At 39.3% G+C, this 19,384-nt stretch overlaps 1 protein-coding gene across 1 annotated transcript in view; it reads right to left on the reverse strand.

The window, feature by feature from the left end:
* Nucleotides 1-214: 214 nt before the first annotated feature.
* Nucleotides 215-19,384, reverse strand: part of slc24a4b (solute carrier family 24 member 4b) — a 96,620-nt gene continuing 77,450 nt past the window's right edge. The window contains exons 15-17 of the mRNA XM_067241061.1: nucleotides 959-1,071; nucleotides 626-691; nucleotides 215-364 (exon numbers count right to left, since the gene is read on the reverse strand). Of these exons, the coding sequence (XP_067097162.1) occupies nucleotides 215-364; nucleotides 626-691; nucleotides 959-1,071 (329 nt within the window). The remainder of the gene's footprint in view (nucleotides 365-625; nucleotides 692-958; nucleotides 1,072-19,384) is intronic.

Here is a 19,384-nt window from a genome sequence, read left to right on the forward strand (position 1 = left end):
CCTTGCTCGTGGGAGGTAGACTGAAGGTCTACTAAAAAGTGTTTTTGTGCTCCAGGGATTGATTATATAAATTTGGGTACTATAGAGGGATGACCCAGGGCAAGGGGAGGAGCCTGTATGACAGTAGTGAAGGAAGGAGAAAATGAGGTGTGGTATGGCAGGGGGGGGGGGTAGGTTGGTGTCTGAGCTGAGAATTTCGGATCAGAGGAACGGTCTACTCATCCAGGCACATAGGCAGGTTGACGAAGGTGAACACGTTGTACTCAATCATGATTGAGAAGCAGAGGAAGACGGCGTAAAGAACCAGAACGTATATCCCCAGCTTCAGGTCCAGACGCCACTTGTTCAGATGAATCCCCAACACCTACACACACACACACGCACACACGCGCGCTTGTGAACGGAAGAAAGTTTACTCAACTTTCATAAATGTCCTTGACTTTAGCTTAGCTTTTAAGCAACATGGTTGTTGAAAAGGCAAACTGCATGTTGTTGTTGTTGAAAGTCAAAAGAATTACAACACAGTTTGCAGTCGTTTTCATGAATTCAATTCCACACCCATAGCCACAATGGAATACATAGCTGACTTCCACATTGGTTTAAGAACCAGTGACATTTAGCTCACCGTGAGAGCCACAGAGCCAAGCAGAAGCACTACAGAATATAGCAGCCCACGACTGTTGATCATCACCTAGAGAACAGAAAGAAAAAAGGTGTGTGGGAGAGAAGAAAACTTGAGAGAGGGTCAAAGACTCGTCCTCAACAACTCATTATTTTCACTCCCTCTCTCAAAACAGGAGTAAGCACCCCAGAGCTCATTCAAATAAAGCTATTGACAATTTAAGTTCCTCAAGCCTCCAATGTTCATTTTGCTGCCAAACCATTAACTAATGTAGCTCTACAACACAACTTACTATGAATGGTATGGTACTTAAAACTACCATAATAAAAGACTTACCTCTGAACCGTAGTTGACACACATGGTCTGTAATGCCCAGGGCACACCCAGTCCAACCAGAATGTCAAACACATTACTGCCAATTGTGTTGGAAACCGCCATGTCGCCAAGTCCTGTATTGAGAGAGGCATTCAGCTCTAACAGTGAGTCATGTAGCCGTGGCTTGCTTTGCAAAGGGTTGAAGAGGATTAAGAAATTCAGTTTCAGTTTGATCAAACATGAGGGATATTACATGTACATAACGTGTACCCTAAGTGACTGCTATCATGGTGTGATTGCCGGTGTCTGTAACTGAGAGACATCCATCACCCAGGGGATTTCAAAGTACAGCAGTGTCTCTGTACAAGAATGGTATGACTAGGCTTACAAGAAAGGTATGACAAAAAAGATCCAGTAAACTGTAGTCCTTTGAACAAACAGGGTTGGAGTGAAAAAATTGCAAATTCTTTAGCTCCTTGGTGTAAGGGCATCTGCAATGACTATTTATTGTACCAAAAAAAGCCATTCAAACACTTTCATTTGATGGCAGGATTTGACATAAGAATTAGTCTGATCAGATGAAGATCAACATTATTTCTGACCAGATGCAAACTTCTCGTAGCCAGTTTACCCTTTCATCATTAAAGTTTACCCGTCACCACATGGACACTGGATGCGTCATTCCCATGTCACAAGGAAGATTCAGAATGAAGCTCAGCACATGATCAATTTACCTGAAAAGCCTGCACAGTCCCCAGGACTCAAACCAAACCTCAACTCTTCGTCAGTCACTGTACCATTTCATACCTGCTTCGGTCCGATCTGTCTTGTTATTTGGTTAAGTTTGGTATAATGTTGTCTCACGGTTCATTTCCAGGAGAAATGGTGTGTAGGTGAGGAATATACACTCACAGAAATGAATCATGGCATATTTTATAATTAAGTATTTACATCTATTAGATTTTATTTAAATAGTCATTGTCTCAAAATGTATTCATTAAAATGTCTTTGAATTAGCACAAGTCTATTAATTCTTAAATATATTAAACATAATCAATTAAAACTTACTAAAATGTTTTAAATATGGTCAACTGTGAAACAAGCAAGATTCAAGTGGTTAAAACGTATGAGATTGGTTTACATGCAATTTTCGGGAAGTGAAATCGTTTTGAGGTGGAAATGACGTCAGATTTCGCGCTTTCCCAACCGTTTTTCTTTTCCACCATTTCAACTCAGCTCTGCCTGCCAGGATCGTGACTTTTGCTTTGTAACGGTAAGATATCTGCAGTCATCCAATTTATCTGCTAGTAATCCGTGTGCGTACTTATGTTTTACTTGTGCAGTTAATACCGTACTACATTATTTTGAATAATCAAATCCAGTAAATCCATCATTAAGTTAAAGTAAGTTATAGCATATTGTGTGTCCTAAATGCTTTTAAAGCAGGCTGTTTATTGTAAGCCTGTAAACTCAATAGGTTGGAATGGGCCTGGGTTTTCATTTAGATTGCAGTGTTTGGTTTAGAAAAGGATGGCTATAGCAATAGTTATGTTTATATGTGTACTTATGCAGTGTTTCCTATCTTTTTTTTTTGCAGTTGGGGAAGGTCTGTCCGAACCCCTCACCCCCTGCCCATAACAAAGTTCTAACCCGGGGAGTCAGGTGGCTGAGCGGTGAGGGAATCGGGCTAGTAATCCGAAGGTTGCCAGTTCGATTCCCGGTCATGCCAACTGACGTTGTGTCCTTGGGCAAGGCACTTCACCCTACTTGCCTCAGGGGAATGTCCCTGTACTTACTGTAAGTCGCGTCTGCTAAATGACTAAATGTAACCCTAACCCAAGAATTTGGTTCATTAATCCATTCTGTAGAATGCATTGTCTTAAGGTTATTGAATGTGTGGCTTTCTGGTAAAGATTGTAATTATTCAAAATGTTTCTTCTGCAAGCTGAAGCCAACATCCAAAGTATGTATTGACTTTGTGGTATTTAAATAATGAATACATGTAAATAAAAAAGTAGTTGCCACAACTGCCAGTTTTTACTGTAAATGTTACAGTTCACTTTTAAGTATACTGTTAACAGAAGAACATTTCAACCATATTTTTTACAGTAGATTTCAGGCAACCACAGCTGCCAGTTTTTTACCATAAATTTTATGGGATTTAAAATCCTTAGGGTATTAATAAAAAGTACATGCATCTTATCCATTTTGAATAAATAGGGTTTATCCTGTAAACCTGCCGCCTATAATGCATTTCAAACAAATAGTCTTTATTAACATAAACCTGCTTTTATGCATTTCAAACTAATACATTTTATTACATTGACAAATACAAATCATATTAAGTTTATTAGTTTGTTTAAATTCAAACTATGTAATGTAAATGAATGGAAATTCTATATGCAATTAAATTACATAAATCTAAAAGATTAGGCTTAAATATTTCTGTGAGTGTACACCCTAGTTACTACATTTAGTCATTTAGCAGACGGTCTTATCCAGAGCGACTTACAGTAAGTACAGGGACATTCCCCCAAGGCAAGTAGAGTGAAGTGCCTTGCCCAAGGACACAACGTCATTTTGCACAACCAGGAATCAAACCAGCAACCTTCTGATTACTAGCTCGATTCCCTAACTGCTCAGCCACCTGACTCCCTAGTAGGGGTACATAACTCCTGTACTTTTGGTTAGTTTACCTAGCAGTTAATGGAGGCCGGAGCTTAGATAGTTCTGTAATGTTGGGGCTGTTTTTTCTCCAAATGCCCTGGGAACTTTGTTACGGTAGATGGCATCATGAACTCTGAAATACCGTATTTCTTCGATTAAACGCTGCACTCAAATAAACGCCGCCCTCGAATAAACGCTGCACCAAAAATGAACATTGTGTAATGAACGCCACCCTCGATTAAACACCACACCAAAAAAATCAGAAAATGGTTATTTAATTGGTTTAATTAAAACACAGTATTTATTAAATCACAAGTGTACAATATAAAATGTAATTCGTCACTCGCAAATTCGCCTTTCAGAATCAGAATGGGTTTTTATTCGCCATGAAAGTTTGCACAGACAAGGAATTTACTTTGGCAGGAGAGCCTACCTAGTTCATTAACCCCAAGTTCGCGTGTACAGATCTGTTGCTGCTGGTGAGTGCTTTCTGCACAACTTTCTGTTTGAAAGTTAATGTGTAAGTAAGTTCCGGCATGCTACTTCAGATTTCTACACAATGTAGAACACTTGTATTTGAGACTTGTTAAAGTACTACCAACGCACACCTAATTGATAGCCAATGAGAATGGGAGTTGCCGCACTCATACTGCACTTGTACTCCCGATTAAAAGCCCGGCTTCAAATTTACACTAGGCTTTGTGTTTGACCTCCTTGTTTATTCTTTGTTTGTCTATGGCCGCACTGCAGCTACAATTCACTAAATCTCTCTTACTAATTGAACGCCGCCCTCGAATAAACGCTGCACCAAAAATTAACATTGTGTAATAAACGCTGCAGCGTTTAATCGAAGAAATACGGTACCAAAAACATTTTAAATCTGAAACTCTGCCACTAAACTAAAACTGGGTCATCGTTGAATATAGCCTGGGTGCCAGCCGAACTTAGCCCCGCCCACAAAACAGTTTTGGTTGGGAAGTTGGGTCTGGGGTCACTCGGTTGGGGAAAAACTATGTCCGAACAAGAGCTGTTTGGACCAATCAAATTGTTAGGGCGGGCTTTATACGATGATGGACAGATGATCAACAGTAACATAATCAACCACGTCACCAAAGAGCACTTGGGTTGAATTCGTTTTCAACAAACATGGCTGCCGCTGGAGAGCTGAGATGTATACATTCTGCCTTCGAGTCTGTTTTATTAGACATCGACAGCGCATTAATTTTGAAAGAGAACAGAGAAACGCGATTAAGGCATTTGTCGATGGAAAATATGTTTTTGCCGTCCTTCCTACGGGATTCGGTAAAAGTTAACATACTACGTTGCTCTGATTGGTTGTAGGTCTATCCAATTGAGCGAAGAGGCATTTTTTTTCAGGGTTCGGTTGAAACACGCCCCATACTCACAGTATCAGACTCATATTCTGACTAGAATTATGAGTATGACAACGTCAGGCTACATTGAATAGCAAACATACCCAAAAACAACATCAAGCTTCTGCCACGGTGACCAGTCCCCTGATCTAAGCCCCATTGAAAACCTGTGGCCTGAGTTGAAGACGAGTGCATGAAAGACGACCCTGGATGAACAGGAGAGAGTTTGAGTTTTCTGAGTCTCACATTCCTTGCTCTGTTTTCTCCAACCTCAATAGATGTTACAGGAGAAGACTGTTGATTTGGCAAAGAAAGGATGTACAAAATATTAAATGCAAGTATTAAATCCAATAATTGTGGCACACACGATTTTGTTAAACAACTTCTTGATAATACTTTTTTCTCAATAGATTTACTTCAACAATTGTTCTAATCTTTTTCAGTGTGAAATTACGAAATTACCAAAAGATTAATGTTTTCAAACCCTTTTTACTCATTTACCACACGTGCTAATAATTGGGTGTGCTTTGCCTTCGACAAGGGCACAACCTTTGTTCTCTCTCATATACATTTATTTCTGTATTATTATTTATTTTCCCACCCCTAAGGATCCCTCAATATTTGGACTACATAGACAATGTTGGTGTCAAAGGGTTAGGGTTAGGGTTCAGCGCGTTTACAGGCAACTTTTCTTGACGTAAGTAAATAAATTGGGTGCTAGTTTACCCATTTCGGATTGGTTTCAAACAAAAAAATCTAGGAAAAGGCTAGTAATATGAGCCAGGTTTGAGAATCGAACAAAAATTATTGGGGGAGATAGTTTTAGATTTGTTGACTGGAGTTAAAGATCCTGTAAAGTAAATTCCATGTTTTGCTTCTAAGTACAATTTTTACACCGGTCTGCCAAATGTATTCGTATGCATTTTTATATAAAATATACAGAAATATCAGTTATAAAAATGTCATTCAAAACCCCTGTGCAACCGACGCAAGCAAGCACACCCTACAATTTCCCCAGAAATTGTACCCTCTCTAGTTATTAGGATTCCTCCGTAAGGAGGAAACCTATTGTTATTGTTAGTTTTATTAGGATTCCTCCATAAGGATCAAGCCGAGTTCAACGCACCCTATGACGTCACTTTCCAGTTATATAGATTTTCCTCTATTTCCGGTTTTATCAAAAACCTTTGAAAGCCTACTCCTCCTACAATTTTTGTCATATCTTCTTCAAAATGACCAGAGATGATCTTCAGACCAAGCCTCACAAAAGTTATCCCATGGCGTTTTGATTTTCTAAACCGTTTGTCCGGCACAGCCAATCAAAATCAGCAAAAAAGCAACCAAACAGGAAGTTGGGTCAAATCTCAGCAAATCTTTGAGATATCAACACGTAACTTGGTATGTCACAAGGAAGACACTACAACATGTTACCATGTGCAAAGGCTATTTCATATCTCCAAAAATGGTTGATATAAAGCAAATTGAATTTATCGCTAACGCTAAAATAATGCTTTACACATCCGCCGGTCAAAAACTGATACTTTGATTCAATCACAAGTTCATATGAAGACTCTTGAGAATGTTTAGTACACAAATCTGAGGAAAAGTTGACTGTAACATGAAAAGTCGATTTGTGGTGAATATTTGAAATTTCCAATGAAATGTCTCCCCTGCTCTTCAGCGCGCGCGTGCTCCACATTCTCACACACTCAGCCTTTCCCTTGACACTCGCGCGGGCTTGGCGAGACGCATACACAACATTTCAGGCAATTGTGGGCTGACCAAGCCCCCACTCATTCCTTGGCTTGAAGTGAAGGCCCTTGTGGATCTTGATGGTAATGCATTTTAGAAAAAGTTCTCAAAATCCTGAAACATTGATAGTATAGGCCAGGAGTAACTACCACACCACAAATGACGCACCATTATCCATAGGTGGCGCTACGGCCAAGCCCCAATTGTCCATTTACAAAGTGATGCCATTCGCATCCCATTTGTCCCAAAATTCTGAAATTCATTAGATATGCCTTATTTCTCATGAGGAACAAAAAAGCCTCAATAACCTATAACGGCCGCCATATTGGATTTTTTTGTACAATAAAGATTTAGGAAACACGTTTTTTCGCTACTTCTCCTACAATGTTTGTCCAATCTTCCCCAGAATTGGCAGGTATCATCGTCAGAGCAACCCTCACTGGATTCTTCAACAGATTTATGAATTTCAAAACCGTTTGTCCGGTACAGCCAATCAAAATCGTCAACAAAGCAACCAAACAGGAAGTTGGATCAAATCTCTGCAAATCTTTGAAATATCAACACCAAACTTGGTGTGTCACGTGGAAGACACTACATCATGTTCCCATGTGAGAGGCAAATTAATATCTTCAGAAATGATTTAAATAAAGGAAATCTAATTTATTTCTAACGCTTAAATAATTCTTTACACATTCGCCGGTGCAAAACTGATACTCTGATACAATCACAAGTTCATGAAGACTCTTGAGAATGTTTAGTACACAAATCTCAGAAAAAGTTGACTGTAAGATGAAAAGGTGATTTTTGGTGAATATTTGAAAAATGCATGCTTAGCTAATTGTTAAGGAAATTTCCAATGAAATGTCTCCCCTGCTCCTCAGCGCGCGCGCTCCACATTCTTACACACTCAGCCTTTCCCTTGACACACGCGCAAGCTTGACGAGACGCATACACAACATTTCAGGCAATTGTGGGCTGACCAAGCCCCCACTCATTGCTTGGTCTTTAGCAAAGGCCAATGTGGATCTTGATGGTATTGCATTTCCGATTTTGTATACAATGGTAAAAAGTTCTCAAAATCCTGAAACATTGATAGTATAGGCCAAGAGTAACTACCACACCACAAATGGCCCAATATCACCCATACGTGACGCTACAGGCCACGCCCTGATACACAAAGATACAAGGCTTTCTGGAATGGGTAGGCTCACCAAGCCCCCTCCCTTCACTCCTTGGCTTGAAATAAAAGCCCTTGTGGATCTTGATGGTATTGCATTTCAGATTTGGTATCCCATTGGTAAGTCTGCATTATGGAATTTTACAGTGACAATTTGTAAAGAATATACATTTTTCAGTGGTTTGCAATGTTTGGAGGAATCCGCCATTGCTGCTTGCAGTTATATTTGGGTGTGCTTTGCCTTCGGCAAGGGCACAACCTTTGTTCTCTCACATATATATATATTTTTTTTTTTTTTGCCCCCCTAAAACTCAGTCAACATTTGGCCTACATAGACAACGTAGGTGTCAAAAGTTTCGTCTTGGTAGCGATTGAGTTGCTTCTATTGGAATTTACATTCCGTTGCATGGTTTAGGCTTAAGTTAAGTTTTTGTGGCGAAAAGTGAAGCTAACGGTGGCTAATTTGCTAGCCACAGTCACTGACGTTACTAACGTCACTGCGTCACTAACGTCACGAAAACACGCGTGACTACCTTTGGCAGAACATTCGTTTCACATCTGTTAACTTGGGGGATAGCTAGGCTAACTATAGCTTTACTGCAAGGCAGCTGCAGAAACGCCACAAGAAAAGAGGCCAGGGTGATAACTATTTACTCATTTTACTTTGTGATATGACACACAATTGTGATGTGTAATGTACAATATAAGCTGATATTATTAAGGAAGTACATCTACTTTCGGAAACAGTAGTCTACTATTTCACTGAAGTATTAGCATCATGACATTAGCCTGTGTTGCCCGGGCAACACATACTACAGTGGTCTATGATGTAGCGTTATCTGTTTTCAATCGTTAAAATAAACATTCCTCACATATACATTTTCGTTGTAGGATTTATTCTGACTTTAGAAAACGATTTGTTGGTGAAATTACCATTACCTGTGGTTTCAAACCAGTGTAGCTCACTGCAACGCTGTAGCTTACGCGAGACACACTACAAAAACATCTACACTACACAGCTGTTTAGGAAGTCAAACGGCGACAGAACATGTTCGGCACTCCCCTTACTTAAATCAAAAGTCTATCTAACTACTAACCTAAACTTCATTGTCACAGCCTAAACGTTGTCAATCTGTTCATGAAAATAATTAATTTCAGCTTAAACCGTACAACGGAACGTTAAATCCAATTCAACCAACGCAATCGCTACCAAGACGAACACAGCAGTAGTCTAGTACTGTACCGTAGTAGTACAATTTACCGGGGCAGATTCTCCACACAGGGCTATATCGCATTTTGCGTTGTTACTGACAATGATCGCTACCAGTGAGCTTTTTATGAATGAGCGATTTTCCACTAAATAAATGTCAAGCTTATTTACGTTTTGGGGGACATATTTTCAGTTAGCAGATGGTACTGTTTGAATCGCGATTCCATCTTCTACTACCGGGTAACGTCGTAGAATAATCTTCAAAGGGGGTTCTTTATTAATGAATGAATGCAATGAGTAGGCTAAATACCTGAAAATATCATGAGAAGGGAAAAACTTAAAATGACGTTTAAGTCATAGAGATTAGGTCAATTTTTACACCGGTCTGCCAAATGTATTCGTTTTGATTCAACGTTGAGGCTGCCTCTTGCAGGGGAAATGAGAAGACATCCATTTCATTCTACACTTCACTCGTATTTTCAGTTGTAAATGAGCAGCAAAAAAATGCTTTTAAATCTATGTAATCTTTATAAATAATAAGTATGCATTTTTATATAAAATATACAGAAATATCAGTTGTAAAAATGTCATTCAAAAACGGACCCCTGTGCAACCGACGCAAGCAAGCACACCCTACAATTTCCCCAGAAATTGTACCCTCTCTAGTTATTATTATTCTTCTTAAGACTGGGTGTCTATGGCAGGCCCTAGAAGCGCTTGGTCGAAAGTTGTGAAATTTGGCACACATTGGGGATAGTCCCCTGGTCCAATTCACAAAGTTTCATGTCCCATACTTTGGCACTCTAGCGCCACCAATGGGTCAAAGTTGGAGTTGTGTTTACACACGCAACTTTTGAACCGTATGACCCATTTTCAAAAATGAGGTACCATTGGATTCCCTGGATCAAGCCGAATTCAATGCACACCATGGCGTCAATTTCCGGTTTATAGATTTTCCGATATTTCCGGTTTTATCAAAAACCTTTGAAAGCCTACACCTCCTAGAAATTTTGTCAAATCTTCTTCAAAATTACCAGATATGATCTTCAGACCAAGCCTCACAAAAGTTATTGAAAAGAACTTTGATCCTCACATTCGTTTTTCCGGTACAGCCAATCAAATTCTGCAGAAAAGCCGCCAAACAGGAAGTGAAACCATATCTCAGCAGTTCTTTGAGGCAGTGACACCAAAGTTGGTACGCCTACTCGGAACTTTATTCTAAGGATGTCCTCCAAGAATTGTGTCATGTGACTAAAAGGGGGCGTGGCCGGAAGCATAAACGTGTTTTGGCTAATAACTGTTGAAGTTTTTACCTTAATAAAGTAATTTCTTTGTCTCTTGATGTCTTGTGAGATATCAAGCCTGACTATTAATAACATTTCATAAACTTCGAATGGACGTGGCCGCCATTTTGGATTTTATGGAAAAGTGTAAAAACCTTTTGCACGCCCCAATTTTTGTCCAATGTTTACCAAATTTGGCAAAGATGATCTTTAGACCTAGTTTCACAAAAGGAATCAGATGAATTTTCAATTTTCAAAAACGTTTGTTCGGTAGAGACGATCAAAAGCGGTGGCAAAGCCGCCAAACGAGGCGCAAGAGCATATCTCAGCAACCATTTGCACGATTGTCACCAGACTTGGGTTCCATCGTTCCCATGAGGAGCAGAGGAGGCCTGCAGTGTTATACCAGAAAAATAACTTTGAACTCTCAGTACTCTTGAACGCAAACATATATTTCAACCAAACTTGGTGTGTTGCATGAGTGCAACAGGTTGTTGTGACTTAATTGTTGCACAAGTGCTATGGAGGCCATTTCCTGCTCTGGACTGCTTGGCCCCTCCATTGCTGCTTGCAGCTATATTTATTATTATTATTATTATTATTAAGACTGGGTGTCTATGGCAGGCCCTAGAAGCGCTTGGTCGAAAGTTGTGAAATTTGGCACACTCATTGGGGACAGTCCCCTGGTCCAATTCACAAAGTTTCATGTCCCATACTTTGGCACTCTAGCGCCACCAATGGGTCAAAGTTGGACTTGTGTTTACACACGCAACTTTTGAACCGTATGACCCATTTTCAAAAATGAGGTGCAGAGGAGGCCTGCAGTGTTATACCAGAAAAATAACATTGAACTCTCAGTACTCTTAAAAACATATATTTCAACCAAACTTGGTGTGTTGCATGAGTGCAACAGGTTGGCCCCTCCATTGCTGCTTGCAGCTATATTTTTTATTTGTTTTTGTATTGGGTAAAATTGGGTAAACACAATGATGGTTCATTGTGACCCGAAGGCAGCACAAGGGTTAAACAGGCTCTGGGAGAGCCCAGACTCTCTGTAAAAATGAAATGTACGAGAGTCTGGTAGGACCAGGCTAATATGAGGAGGGTAAATGCCTGAAAACATGACTAGAAGGAAAACACTAAAGGGATGTTTAAGTCATAGAGGTTAAGACCATTTTTACACCGGATTGCCCAATATATTTGTTTTCATTAAACTTTTCAACTATGAGGCTGCTATAGCCTATCACCATTCCCTCTTGCATGGGAAATGAGATGACAACCACTGGCTACCTATCATGGCCCGTATCAGATTCAAGACCCTGGTACTGACCTTCTGAGCAGTGAACGGGACTGCACCCGTCTACATCAAGTCTCTCCTGCAGCCTTACACCCCCACACGTCACCTACGGTCTTCTTCAGACAACCGCCTGGTGGTCCCACTGCTCAAGACCGCCCGGTCCCAACACAAGCTCTTCTCCTGTCTGGACCCCCAGTAGTGGAATCAACTCCCCACCTCCATCAGAGACACTGACTGTCTCTCCACCTTCAAGAAAAGGCTCAAGACGCACTTGTTCCGGGAGTACAACGGTACTTAGGAATGGTTCGCTTGACCCGATGTTAGTTTCCTCAAGGATCACAATGACTCTTGCTTAGAGACTTGTTGCTCTTGTGGTTAGTGGTAACTGATTAAAAAATGTTGTACTCGCTGTGATATATTGTTTTTATTATTGTTGCTTGTTTTTTCCACAGGTACACTTGCACTTATAGCGGTTCATGTTGTTTAATTGTAACTTGTTTAACTACATGCTCTTATGGTTCTTCCCTTTGGCACTTACTTTGGTTGTTCATAATGTGTGCTTCATGTTTTGACTACTCGCAGTGTTTTTGTGGCTATCTTGTTGTTATGATCAGTGACCTATGCACTTTGTAAAGCTCTCTCTTGGAAGTCGCTTTGGATAAAAGCGTCTGCTAAATGAATAAATGTAAATGTTTCATCCTACACTTGACTTAGTATTTTGAGTTGTAAATGAGCAGCAACAAATGTAATGTTTTACAAATGTTTTAAATCTATGTAATCTTTATAAATAATAAGTATGCATTTTTATACAAAATATACAGAAATATAATTTGTAAAAATGTCTTAAAAAAAAAAAACGGACCCCTCTGCAACCAACACAAAGCACATCCCACAATTTCCCCAGAAATTGTACCCTCTGTAGTTACTGTAATTACTGTATATCAGGACTGGCCAACCCAAAGCTCCCGAGTTCTTACATTCATATTGAATTTAGTGTTTTTTTTAAATTGTATTATGTATGTAGGGAGTCAGGTGGCTGAGCGGTGAGGGAATCGGGCGGTGAGGGAATCGGGCTAGTAATCCGAAGGTTGCCAGTTCGATTCCCGGTCATGCCAACTGACGTTGTGTCCATGGCCAAGGCACTTCACCCTACTTGCTTCGGGGGAATGTCCCTGTACTTACTGTAAGTCGCTCTGGATAAGAGCGTCTGCTAAATGACTAAATGTAAATGTAAACAATTGGTGTCAAGTTCGCTCTGAAAATGGCAGGGCAAAAATGCTCTGCAAAATGAAAATATGAAGATGAACACAAAATGTTTTTAACAGAGTGGCAGACATCCCAACCTGCAGAGACTCATTTCCGGGAGGTGGCTTCTGATTATAATGGCTTCTCAAATTAGCCATTTTAATCTAGATTAATCTAGATTAACGCCAAAATTACAAAAAAAAACATTGATTATAATGTATGTAAACAAAAGTATAGTAACGAAAAAAAGGAAAAAGAAAAGAATAGATTTAAACCCGATTGGAGGGTTTTTTCTGATTGGGTGGAGGCAGGTATAGTCAGAGATGAAGAAATATTAGAACCATATAGTGTGGGGAGTTTTTCATTTATTTCCCCACAGACTCAGGTTTTTCTGGATGGTACAGGAACCATCCAGTGCAATCATCCAATCCACCAAGCAACACAAAACGAGAGTGAATACCAACAGAAGAATATTGCAGGGGATTTTGGCATATTTCTTTTGGCCGCTTCCCACACGGTTAGCTGTGTCGCTCATTCCATAAATGCACGATCCTTACAGGTTGTACCTCATTGTAAAGGTGACTAATCAGGCTTTCCAGCGATATAAAATACAACACCAATTGATATTATTGAAGGGGAGGAATAACCGACCAAAATAACATTTCCAAACTTTCTTTGAGGAGTTTAGTATGAAAGAGAATTTGACGTTGAAAAGAGAAATTTATGTATTGGTTTGAAAACATGTTTGTTTCTGTTTCTTTGTCAAACTTAACAAAACGTGAGTTACCCTACGAGTTGATTTGGAATGTACAGACCGATTTTCTATATTATGAGCTTGATTCGATATTGAATAATATTGTGCTGCTAAATTTTGGGTCAGATAATTGGTAAAGGCCAGTTTTGGCAACAAAAGCAAGATTAATTTAATAATTACAATCCCAGGTTATTGAAACTTTTATAGAAAGTTTTTATGTGTTCAAACGGAAATGTCAGTTTATGTTGTTTAAGGAAAAGAAATTGTTTACGTATTGAATTTATCTGGAAATGTTGCTTTCGGTTTTGTGTTATGTGAATGGGGTTACTGTAATATCTACATTTGATTTCAGCACGTGCATATTGATATTTATTTATTTATTTATTTATTAAGGATCCCCATTAGTCTACACCATGGTGGAGACTATTCTTCCTGGGGTCCAGGCAAAAAATATTACAATACAATATAAATACATAAAATGCAGTACAGCATGATCAATTATCACAAAAACACAGACTTAGAAAACAACATTTACATTAAAAGTAAAATAATACCTGAAATCTCTTAAATACCTAAAATAATAATCTAATTTGTGTAATTTACAAAAATAGAATAGAGAAGGGGGCCAAGGCAGCTTCCCTGAGGAACTCCACACTGAAGTGTCTCAATATTTGAAAGGGAGCCATTGAACATAACACATTGTTTTCTGTTCACTAAATAGCCATTCAATAAATCAATAGCGGAATCTTTGAATCCATACGCCGACAGTTTCATGAGTAATAGCTCATGATCTATGATATCAAAGGCTGCACTGAAATCCAAGAGCACCACCCCAACAACTGACTTCATGTCAATCTGTTTGAACCACTCGTCAGTAAGACATGTCAGTGCAGTGCTTGTAGAGTAACCTGCTTTGTATGCATGCTGTATATCTGAGTTAATGTTGTTTTCTGCAAGATATTGCTGGATCTGCTTAAATATAATTCCCTCCAAAAGTTTACTCAAGACAGGTAAGATGCTGATAGGCCGACTGTTTGAACCTATAAATGGCTCCCTACTGTTTTTTGACAGAGGAGTAACCTTTGCAATTTTCCACAAATCAGGATAATCACATTCCTTAAAACATAAATTAAAAATATGGCCTACAGGCTTAGCAATTGATTTAGCTGATAACTGAAGCAGTCTGCCATCAATATTATCAAACCCACAAGGTTTATCACACTTGATTGTGTGAAGTATCTTAACCATAAAATCAGCACTGATTGGCTTGAATTCAAACACACAATCCTTACCACACATAATATGATTTTTTATTATAGCTTTGTACAGCCCACCGCTCACAGGCAGCATTTGATTTCTTAGTGTGTTCACTTTACTGAGGAAGTAATTATTGAAGTAGTTTGCTATATCAGATGGTTTAGTAATGAATTCTCCATTCAGTTCAATAAATGAAGGTGTTTTGGCCATTTTACTTCTGCCCAAGTGTTTTACTGTCTCCATGGCACTCCTCAAATTTAGAATGATAGTAATATTTTTTCTTTTGTCTATTTAATTTAGTTATTATATTTCTTAGTGAGCGGTAGGCTTGCCAATCTGCTACATTACCTGACATGATGGCAGGTCTTTTCAGTAGGTCCCTTTCTCTCATCAAGTTTCTCAATTCCTCATCCAGCCAAGGTGCTTTAAGTGATCTAACAGTGAGTTTCTTAATTGGAGCATGTTTATCACACACTGCAGAAAATAAATTCATAAAGTGGTCCAGTGCAGCATTTACATGCATCTTCTCAAGCACAGTATCCCACTCGATATTTTCTACATCAGCAATAAAATCATTTTCTAAAAAGGTCTTATATGTTCTTCTATGAATTACTTTAGGCCCTGCTTTAGGAACCTTTGTTTTCACAGTTAAAGCGACAATATTGTGGTCACTGAAGCCCACAGGAACCGACACAGCTTTAGAACATTTTTCAGAACAATTTGTAAAAAAGTGATCAATGCACGTTGACGTGACCATTCCGTCCCTATTGACATTAATTCTTGTGGGTACACCTATGACTTGAGATAAGTTGCATAATGTGGCTGCATCGCTCAACTTCCTTTTCAATGTACAATTACTGGACAACCAGTCTATATTCATATCACGGAGTATGTAAATATTATTTTCATTATCAGTTACATTCTCCAGCATCATGCATATGTTATTCAGATATTCAGCATTAGAGCATGGTGGCCTATAACAACAGCATGTCAATATAGGTTTCAGATGTGGGATATGAACTTGGAGCCATAAGGCTTCTACTCCAACCATACCTACATCTTTCCTTATTTTGGCTGGAATATGATTTTGAATGTAGAAAGCAGTACCTCCCCCATACCTGTCTCTGTCAAATCTAAATATATTGTAACTTTGAATTGAAACAGCTGCATCCCCTATGGCTTCTTCCAAGTGAGTCTCTGACACAGCCATAATATGAATATCATTTTCGTGTAAAATAGTACATAGCTCTTGAACCTTGTTTTTTAAACTACAGACATTTAAATGAGCAAACCTCAAACCTTTTTTCGGTAGTTTAATAGACATTAAAGATAAATAAAAAACAGAAAGTCCTCATCTCTGAGTCCTACATACCCACTCTTCATTCAGGCAAGTGCTGAGGCGACACAGCCCCTCGCTCCCTAGGTGGGTGGGTCACAAGGCAATCACATCAAAAACAGTTTCTTCCCTTCCGCTGTTGGCCTCTTCAACAAGGCCAAGGGACCACACTGACTCTAATGACTCTTGCTTAAAACACACTGCTTCTTGCACTGCATTACAATAATGGTATCTTGTACATTTGTATTTTTTGTAATATTTGTATTTTTGTATTTTTATATTTTTATATTTTTATATTGTAATTTACGGCAACTTATATTTTATTGTATATTTAATTATATTCTAATCCCACTTAGTACTGCTAGTTTATGTACCCTTAGTATAGATAGTCCACATATTTAAATTTGAGGTATATGTTTATTGTATGCACCTTCCTGCCAAAGCAAATTCCTTGTCTGTGCAAACTTTCATGGCGAATAAATCCCATTCTGATTCTGATTCTGATATCTTAAGTAGGCAATGTCCCCTCTATCCCATGCCTCCTTAAGTTTAGGCAGAAGATCTCTTCGTTTCTGCCGTACAGCCTCGGAAAAGTCCTCATTGATGTAAATCCCAGGGGCGGTCTTCTTCAGTTCCTTTCTGCTCCTCAAGATTAGCTCTCTGTCCTTGCAGTTTAAGAACTTGACTACAATGGGACGCTTCTTCTCAGCTCTGTGATCTGGCTTTCCACTGCGGTGAGCCCTTTCAATATGCATGGCTCCAGCATCCATCTTAAATTTTTCAGAGATTAAGTTGTGGACTTTACCTTCAGTATCAGCCCAGCTCTCCCGTGCCGATTCCTCAATCCCTTCAAAAATCAAATTATTTCTTCTCGACTGCTTTTCGAGATAGTCAGCCTTGTTTTCCAACGTGACCAGACTGTCACAAATGGTGCGCATACCATTTTCAACGGTGTTGTGGTCACCAGAGATTTTGGATACATTCGCTTTAATCTCATCTACTTCTCGCTGGGTGTAATGAATACTGTTCTTGATCTCCTGTACATTCCTGTTCATAGAGTCAATACGCTCGTTGGTGGAGTCCAGAATCACCCTGACAAACTTATTAAAGGTATCAGTTTGTCTGTCCAGTATCTCCACGTAATGGTCTTTCTGCTGTGTCAGCATTTGGTTGATCAGCTTTCTGACAGAGACCATGGTGACCAGCTCAGCCTCCTCTTCAGCCGGAGAGGAGGCCTCTCCCTCATATTCACTGGCTTGTTCATCACTCTTGTTGTTCTTGCCCTGCTTCTTTCTTGTTCCTCCAGCCATCTTCCCTAGCTGCTTGCCGCTCCCTGGTGAAAGCTGGCTGCTGCCTGATGGTGGATGGCTGCTCCTAGGCCCGGCCTGGTGGCTAGCTGCTTCCAGCTCGCTGGTGTTACCTGGTGGTGGGTAGCTGGCTGCCTGGTGGTAGCTGGCTGCTTCCCTGTGGTGGCTGGCCTAGTGGCTAGCTACTTCTGCTACCTAGTGAAGGCTGGCTACTGCCTGGTGGTGGCTGGCTTCTCTTAGGCCCGGCGGCTAGCTGCTTCTGCTGCCCAGTGGTGGCTGGCCGCTGCCCAATGGTGGCCAGCTGCTCCTACAGGCGCTGGTAGCTGGCCATTTGCAGCTTACTGAAGCCTGGGCCTTGCCTGGTGTTTATTGGGCTGCTCCTGCAGCCTAGGCCAGGCTGAAGAACTGGAGCTTGGGCTTGAACTGGTTTCCGTCACAAATAAATCTTACATTTGCTAATTTCACTCTCATATGGTGAGGAACCCACTTACAAACAAGTCAGGAAACTTAAATGTCAATATCCATTGACATGGAAGCAATCGATGGTTTTTATTTCATTTTTGTTTTTGTGGGAGTTCACAGATGTTACTGTTGTTTAAGGAAATATATGTAAAGGGTTATGAAGACGTGATTAGAAAGGTTGTTTTACACACTTATGTGTCGAGAAGGGAACAATGAATATTCTTTGAAGAAGTATATGGGCTAAACATTCTAGGTCAAAATAGTGAAGTCTTGGGATTTAATAGAGTTTTGATACAGGTATTAGATCAAATTTGGTAAAGAATGGGAAAGAAAAGATAACTACAATATACTTTTATTTGGGTGTTTTATCAGGGCCTGGTACAATGTTTGGGATAATCAGTTAGGCTTAGAAAGGTTGTTTTTATTATGGTATTGGTTAATAAAGAGGGTTATTATAACTTTTGGTTTTGAAATGATTTGGGAAGTATCATCAAGTCTGATGATTTTATAAACTTTTATGGTTATGAAGGGTTGGGGCTTACTGATTGTTTTGTCTGCAGCAAAACACCCATTAAGTTCTAGCTATCTAACCTATATAGAAATATAGATGGGACACATGTTTGGTTAATGGCTACATTGGGAAACTGTTATGGTCTATATTTCATTTTGGAATCTTACAGATTAAATTCTGTTTTGGGGTAGTGGTGATAGTTGTCCTCATGTCTTTGAAAAGACAGATTTGATTTGGTAAATTTAGATTAAAGAAAGAGAAATCTAAAATAGAAAAGGTATTAATTTTAACTGTTCCTAAAGGGTTAAAATAGATTTGAATTTGGGTTAACCACAAGAAAATACGTTTTGGAAAAAGGAGAATAAAAATGGAGGTTGTATGGTTGGTTGTATGGTCTGCATAAAACATGTATCTTGAGATTTTGCTCAGTTATCACATGGAAAGATCATGCCTCTAAAGTTTGTGTGATATCAAGTATGCATAGTCCTTTTGTCAGTGCCATGTGGGACAAGTAATATGGGAAAAGGAATTTAAACATGATAAGCTTCACAGTTTAGGTTAGAGAAACCATTTGAGTATTGATAGATGGATTTTGTAGAGTTACATTTTGTAGAAGAGATACTGTTTTAATGATTGTTGATGGTTGTTAGATGGGAAGAAGTTTTAGACTTCTCAGGCAGATTTGGGGTCAGTGCTCAAGCTTTTGTTAATTAAGATTATACTTGGGATTTTTCTTTGACAATATGTAATGATATGGGTCACACTTGGATAAGGAAGTTGTGTAGGTGTTTATAGGAGTCCACATGGTGTTAATTA

Source organism: Osmerus mordax, chromosome 8 (genome assembly GCF_038355195.1).
Source record: "Osmerus mordax isolate fOsmMor3 chromosome 8, fOsmMor3.pri, whole genome shotgun sequence".
Lineage (NCBI taxonomy): Eukaryota > Metazoa > Chordata > Actinopteri > Osmeriformes > Osmeridae > Osmerus > Osmerus mordax.